The 7,466-nt window shown below is 35.4% G+C and overlaps 1 protein-coding gene across 2 annotated transcripts; it reads left to right on the top strand.

Moving 5' to 3' along the window:
• Positions 1-1,407: 1,407 nt before the first annotated feature.
• Positions 1,408-7,167, top strand: LOC112711630 (U-box domain-containing protein 32). Of its 2 annotated transcripts, none has more exons than XM_025764326.3 (10): positions 1,408-1,921; positions 2,522-2,634; positions 2,919-3,040; positions 3,453-3,557; positions 3,752-3,879; positions 4,005-4,120; positions 4,498-4,638; positions 5,012-5,545; positions 5,939-6,688; positions 6,789-7,167. In XM_025764326.3, exons 1-10 carry the CDS (start codon positions 1,747-1,749, stop codon positions 6,969-6,971), a joined length of 2,367 nt encoding a protein of 788 aa, XP_025620111.1. In that variant the 5' UTR covers positions 1,408-1,746; the 3' UTR covers positions 6,972-7,167. The 2 variants fall into 2 exon arrangements, with proteins under 2 accessions (XP_025620111.1, XP_025620112.1); XM_025764327.2 differs by having other exon boundaries at positions 1,457-1,921; positions 2,525-2,634.
• The last annotated feature ends 299 nt before the right edge of the window (positions 7,168-7,466 follow it).

Below are 7,466 nucleotides of genomic sequence, written 5' to 3'. Positions count from 1 at the left end.
CAAAAAAAATCCATTTCATTTCCCATTTAACAGATTAAGAGAAGGGTTCTTGATAAATAAAATAGACTACACTTTAATCATTAAGTCATTCATTCCTTCAAAGATTCCAACTAGTAATCACACCTTCAAAGTTCATGTATTAAAATAGGATTTTTTTATCAAAATTATATTCTTGTTATGATCATTACATAATGCAGTACTCCTTTTTCACTATATCAGTACTCTTGTAAATAATAGTTCAAGAAGGAACAAGAAAACACATGAAAGCAAACTTGTCAGGTGTGTTCATTAGTAGTGGGATATGAAGGAGTAAAATTGTTTTTTTTAAAGGAAGGGTTCTTGATAAATAAAATAGACTCCACTTTAATCAGTAAGTCATTCCTTCCCTCAAAAATTCCAACTAGTAATCACACCTTTAAAGTTCATGTATAAAAATAGGATTTTTTAATCAAAATTATATTCTTGTTATGATCATTACATAATGCAGTACTCTCTTCACACTTATTAGTACTCTTGTAAACAATAGTACAAGAAGAAACAAGAAAACACATGAAAGTAAACTTGTCAGGTGTGTTCATTAGTAGTGGGATATAAAGGAGTAAATTTGTTATTTTAAAATAGAATATGAAGAATCAAAGACTGCTAAAACGGACAAAGAACTGAACGATTCAGTTGATCACAGTCACACACATGCAAAAAAATTAAACCCTAACAAACAAAAACTCTATTATCATCAACAACCATAATCAACCACATTCTCCCAAAGTTACACTGATGAAGTGGATTGAAAAAATTGAAAACAACCCACAACCAACATTTTGAGAAAAAACAGAGCATGAAAGTTGAGAGCAGCGTTTTTGTTACTAACCTGTTTTTCAAAAGATGACTCCCAGTTAATTAATCTTCACAATAGAGAGCGAACCAAGTAAGAAAATTTTCAAACCTCCATTACTGAGACACCCATGGTGCTTCTCTGAAGGGAAGGGAACGTATACAACGGGAAGAGAAGGAAAAGAAAGGGTCAATTGAGTTTCACTTCAAAAGTGGTTACTGTTTGGATTTCATTTAACCCCTTTTTTCATGTCAACTACGTTGTCGTTCTAAGCATTTCGGCGCCAATAGTAAAACGATGTCGTTTTGATACTGCCAGGTGTCATTTAAAATTGTCAGGTCAGCTCTCCAGCGACGGAAAACATAAGAAGGGCCAATTTAAGGCGCGGGTCAAAATTTCAGGATACAATTTGAGTCAATTGAAACCAAAAGGACTAAATTGAGTCGGGAGTCAAATTTCAGGGCCAAATTTAAATATTAACTCTAGTTTAATAGTAGAATTTGAATGAAATTTGCTGCTATGGCGTAGGAACTTGATTGCAAATATATTTAAGCTGAGAAAGTAGTTGTTAAGTTAAAATAAGAAGCTTTAAAACAAATTATGTATTGTTGTACAAGTGTGATTGGTGATTCGGTGTGACCTTTTTGTGGCTTTGGTGCTTAGTGTTTAAGCTTAAGCTTAATCTAGGAGGAATCCAGAGGCCGAGAGAGAAAAGAGTCCTCCGTGGTTCACCAACACACTATCCAGAGGACCCCACCCACCATCTATTCATTCATAAAGAGAGAAATTAATAATTTAATAATCACTATTAACGGTGATTCCATTTCCATAATAGAGAAGAGTAGAGCAGAGTGTGATTAAATCAAAACAGTGGTGTTCAAGTGCAGTTGCATTGTTGTGGATCCATCGTATTCATGGGTAGCATCCAAGTAGCTGAAGCTGAAGAACAAGACACACACACAGTCTTTGTTGCGGTGGGAAACAACATTCACAAGACCCAACAACTATTGCATTGGGCTTCGCACAATTTCCCTTCCAAATCAATTTGCCTCCTTCACGTTCACCATCCTCACCCTATCGATTCCTCCCGTCAGTTTCTCTTCACTTTTTCAATTATTTTTCTGCTTGCTAAGTTTTTCACACAAATCTGAAAAAAATTTCACGGGTTTGGGAGAATTTGACTTGAAATTTCAGATTGTGAGTTGAATTGTTGCTAAATTTGGATTCTGTGTTTTGGTTGGATAATAATATGGTTTAGTAATATCACTTTTTCCCTCAAGGCCTTGTTATATGAGAAAATGAAATTGACGGTGTTGAATTGAACTATCGAGGGTGATCTGAGGACTATCTAAGTAGTAGTGGATGTGGAATTATGCTGTGTTTTCCTATATGACAAATCAGTGATTAGCATGTCAAGGATTTATGCTTCTGAAAAGTTATTGGCTTTCTGCAGGTTTTCTTATTAAGGGGACTCTGGAAAATAAACTAAACTGAATGCTTCTTTAAACTCGGACTTAGACAATTAATTTGTCATTTTTATCAAATCAGCTTATATTCAACAATGTGAATGTGAATGTGAATGTTCATTATACTCCGAATTGTTAAACCATGGAAAGGGATTTGATGTTGCTATTGTTGATGAAGCCTCTCTGTGCTTGACTCCTGACGTCTTCCTTTTCACATGTGCAGCAGATAGAAACCCTTATAGGGATGAAACACGATCTCATTCATTCTTGGACAATGAAAGTAAAAAAATCCATGAACTCTTGGACCAATATGTTGCCACTCTTGTCCAAACAGGGGTATTATCTTTCTTCTAAATCTTTTATTCCTATTGTTAAATTATAATTATTTACTAAGGTGTACTATTTAATCACTCACACCTAATATGTGTTATCATCCTACCCATTTCTAGAATAGCTAGGTAGGACGATAAAATAGTGACTACTTTCTCCAAAGCTTCAATTGAACTTTGAAAAGTTTAAACATTTAAAAATAATGGTTTCATAAGAATTAAGATGCCGGTCCAGTTTAGTAAATATTTATGGAAGGAAGTCTATGCTTATACTATACCAAATGCCTGTAGGTAAGGGCACATAAATTGTTGATTGAGATGGACAATATTGAGAAAGGGATTATGGAAGCGATTGCTCAACACAATATTAGATTGCTTGTAATTGGAGCTGCAGCAGACAGATATAACTTGGGGTATAAATCTCAAACCTTTGTTATTCTTCATGCCTTCATTGCCTTCCTTTGTCCTTATCCTCTTGAAATTACTGGAAACTGTACTGTAAAATTAAGGTAAAGCTTCTTAAAAGTGAAAAATATAATCTTTCATGACGGTCTCTATCTTCATTATGCATCTTTCTTCTCCTCAACTTGCTTTTTTATAGGCTGTATTTATAGGGATATTCCATTTCAGATATGTGTAGCTATTGGCAGTTTTATGACATTCTTCATCTGTTTATCTTCCCATTTTTTAGGAAGGTTGCAATTGGCTATTTATTTCTGGTTAAACAATAAAAAAGGCCATAGTTGTCTCTTGATTCTGAATTAGGATTATGTCAACCACTGTCTTTTGTACAAATTATTGAACGTATAGTTTTTGGAATTGCAGGAAATTGGCTGAGCAAGAGTCAACAAAGATTATTCCTGTACATAAACAAGCAGTTCCATCATGTAATATTTGGTTCATTTGCAATGGCAACATCAAATGTACCAGGTACTTGTTAATTTAAGTGTGAATTGCATTTATTCCTAAAATTGTAAGTCAAGATGTAGTGTAGATGAATTGGACTGCTTGCATATCTCTGCCATTTAAAGCAGTTTATGATATAGAAGGATAAGTCGTTATGAAACATTGCAGCGACAAACATGTCCTCACTTCCACTTTTGTGAAATTTGAACGATAATTAGGGTAGATAGTAAACGTACACCTGAAATAGAGACTGCCCCTCCACTGTTGGTGCACAATTCAAATGCAGAAGCCGAACAATCACAGAAGTTTGAATATGAATCGATTCCTAATGGATTGGAACATTTAGGTATTTCTGCTGGATGTTTCTTTCCATTCTCTTTCTTTTAATTGATTTTAGAATGACAGGTGACTTTCAGCTATTATCATTTATCAGGATTGTTATGGGTAATAACTTGTGACAGGGTTGTGCAGATTCTGATGATGTGGAAGAAATTGAAACTGTCAGTTCCCACAGTTCATTACGTTCAAAATGGTCCTCCATTAGTGTTGCTGACAGTTCAAAGTTGTCAGGATTGCTGTTTTGTGAGGTGAGAGGTGCTTGTTTTCCTTCAGCCTTAGTGCACAAGTTTCTGCAATTTTCATCCTAGATTACTTCACATTTTCTGGTATGCTACTACTCTTTTAAGGTAGGAAACCTTTTCTACATGCTTGCCTGCACATAAAATCAGTGGAAAACAGGCATTAAATTCATGGTTTCCGAAATATGAATGCATGGTGTATTTCAGTGTGTAATGAAAGGTTTTGGGTATTAAGATGTATACAAAGATATATTCGTTTCAATTAGTTGTTTGTCATTTTGTTTCTGCTTTAAATAAGAACAAATAAGCCATGTCCAACTAGGTGGGACCGGCTATGTTTCCATTTTAAACAAGTGGTAAATTTTGAATTCTTTGTGATTTTGCAGGAGGAGGTAGATGGTGAAATTGAAGACAAAAGTGAAATAAATGGTAGACTAGAAGAGTCCACTAGAGATTCCAAAAGCATGAGGCGAAAAGAATTTGAAGAGGCTTTAAAGCAGTGGAAAGTCAAAGAAAGTTCTTTGGAGGTTGAAAGCAAATCAAATTCTGTCTTTGCTTAATATATTTCAATGTCAGATTCAAATTTCGTTTTTCATATAGAAAGTTCTCTCTGATAACCATTTTCCTCCCTCATTAAAGAGGACATAATGCCTTCATCACCAGTATCCCTATCACTATCACCATTACGTTAAATAACACAACTTTGTAAAACAAAAAAGCTTCCTTATCAGATGCAAATGATCATCAATTTAGTGTGGCAGAAGCACGTGTTTTTTCATATAGAAGGTCATGCCTTCCTATACATGTAGAATATACACTTATGAATTGGTGCCTTATTATGCATGAACTAGATCAATTTCATTGTCTCCTGAAACTTTGCCGCAACTTGGTTTCCAACAGGATGAAGCATTAGAAATGGAAAGCCTGTGTGCTAAGGAGAAAAACAAAAGAAGAGAAGTTGAAGAACAATTGGCCAGAGAGAAGGAAGAATTACAAAAAACAAAGAATCAGCAAGATGAAATAATGTATGAGTTGCAAACTGTCCAAGAACAAAATTCAGCACTTGCTAACCAACTTTGTGAGACACAGGAAGCAGCAAAAGAGTTGGAGGAGAAGATTTTATCAGCTGTGGACCTCTTGATAAGTTTCAAGGAAAAACGAGATAGACTGCAGATAGAGTGCGCAAATGCAGTAAGGCAAGTCCGAGTGCTGAGGGAATTTGGAAAGTCACATACTTCATTTTCTTATGCGGTAGAATTCCCTGTATTTTCTTTCATGGAGATCAATCAGGCAACTAATGATTTTGATCCATCTTGGAAGATTGGAGAAGGAAGATATGGAAGTGTTTACAAAGGAGTGCTTCGCAATATGCATGTTGCTATAAAAATGTTACCTTCTTATGGCTGTCACAGCCAATTGGAGTTTGAACGTCAGGTAATCTTATATTCTCATTGTTTGCTTGGTAGTCTGAAAATTAGATTATTAGGATGCTTATTTAAGAACCCAAAGATGTCTAAGAGTCAGTATTCTTATATGCTCATTTTCACCTTCTCCAAAGAAATGTATGGTGTATTACACCCTATTCTACACCAAATTCATTTTTGAAGCTCAGTTATGACATTTTTTGGTTCTTAGAAAAGATAAACTCAGATCTCCTGAGTGCTTTTTTCTTAGTTTTTAGCTTGGTTTAAAATATATATTCTGAATTCTCTGTAGTGCAGGGTTGAATTATCTTGACTGGATAAATCTGTCATATTTTGTGCTTGTATGAGGAACTCATCTGTTTTTGTTTATTCACCCTGGTTATAATTTCTATTGAATTTCTAGGTAGCAGTTTTGAGTCGGGTGAGACATCGAAACCTGTTGACACTGATTGGAACCTGTGCCGAGTCTAGGTCACTTGTGTATGAATATCTAAATAATGGCAGCCTTGAAGGTCACCTTGCCCGCAAAGAGAAGTCTCCACTTCCATGGCAAATTCGAATATCCGTTGCTGCTGACATATGTTCTGCTCTAATTTTTCTTCACTCTAGCGAGCCTAGTATTATACACGGGAATTTGAAAGCTAGCAAGGTTCTCCTTGATGCTAACTTTGTTGCCAAACTTGCTGACATTGGCATTCATGGTTTAGTTGAGAAGAATGTGGATTCAGCTGACACAACAACAACACACAACAAACCAAATGAAAGTTTGGCATATGTTGATCCAGAGTATCTTGCCACTGGCAAATTCACTCCAGAATCGGATGTGTATTCATTCGGAATCCTGTTGTTGCAACTTCTAACCGGAAGACCACTTTTGGGGCTAGTCAGAGATGTCAAATGTGCATTGGAAAAGGATAACCTTGAAGCAGTATTGGACTTCTCAGCTGGTGAGTGGCCACTTGATCAAACTATACATCTGGCCTATTTAGCATTGAGATGTTGTGACAAGACTTGGCTGAACCGGCCGGACCTCACATCAGATATTTGGGATGTTCTTGAACCATTCAGAACTACATGCATGAACATGCCGCCATATTTGACATCCAAGAAACATCGCCGCACTCCATCCCACTTTGTATGCCCCATTGTGCAGGTGAATATAAAAAATTGGTTGAAATACATTCTTATAAAAATTTTGGCCTCTATTTAATGGAATATGCTAGATTAGCTGTTGCTTGTTTTTCATTTTGCAGGAGGTAATGGAAGATCCGTACATAGCTGCAGATGGCTTTACGTATGAAGCCGAGGCAATAAGAGAATGGTTGGATAGTGGTCACGACACTTCCCCCATGACAAACCTCAAGCTTGAGCACACAAATTTAGTGCCTAATTATGCATTACATAATGCAATTCAAGAGTGGCAGCAACTACAGTGAAAATGTTCCATAATCCATAGTCAAATTACACATACATGCACATATGGGGACGAAATGGAGGGGAATGGAAAGTTTTAATTATACCTTCCTCTTTTCTGTTTTTTTTTTCTTTGTTAAATTATATTGTAATTTAACATAACCCTTCTTAATTCTTGTACACTACACATCTAAACAAGTTTATTCTCACATTCTCTTCCGATTCCTTTCCCAACATTTCTCCTAACAAAATTGACGTAATTAATCAATTTGATAAGCATAGCATAACATTGGCATGAGACTGTTAATGGTTGCTTTAATGGATGACAGATGTAATTCTTAGTATCTCTTGAGCTCCGTTCAATGAGAACATTTATGGAAATCAACATTATTACCAGTTTGGCTAAACTTTTTAAATAAGTTCTTTTGAAAAAGGAACTTAAAATATAAGAATTTTTATTAATAATAATTTTTAAATAAGTTATTTTGTGTTTGGAAAGTTATTATAAAAGTTCTTGT

The sequence above is a fragment of the Arachis hypogaea genome, chromosome 9, assembly GCF_003086295.3.
Source record: "Arachis hypogaea cultivar Tifrunner chromosome 9, arahy.Tifrunner.gnm2.J5K5, whole genome shotgun sequence".
NCBI classification, from domain to species: domain Eukaryota; kingdom Viridiplantae; phylum Streptophyta; class Magnoliopsida; order Fabales; family Fabaceae; genus Arachis; species Arachis hypogaea.
This window is presented reverse-complemented; position numbering and strand designations above follow the sequence as displayed.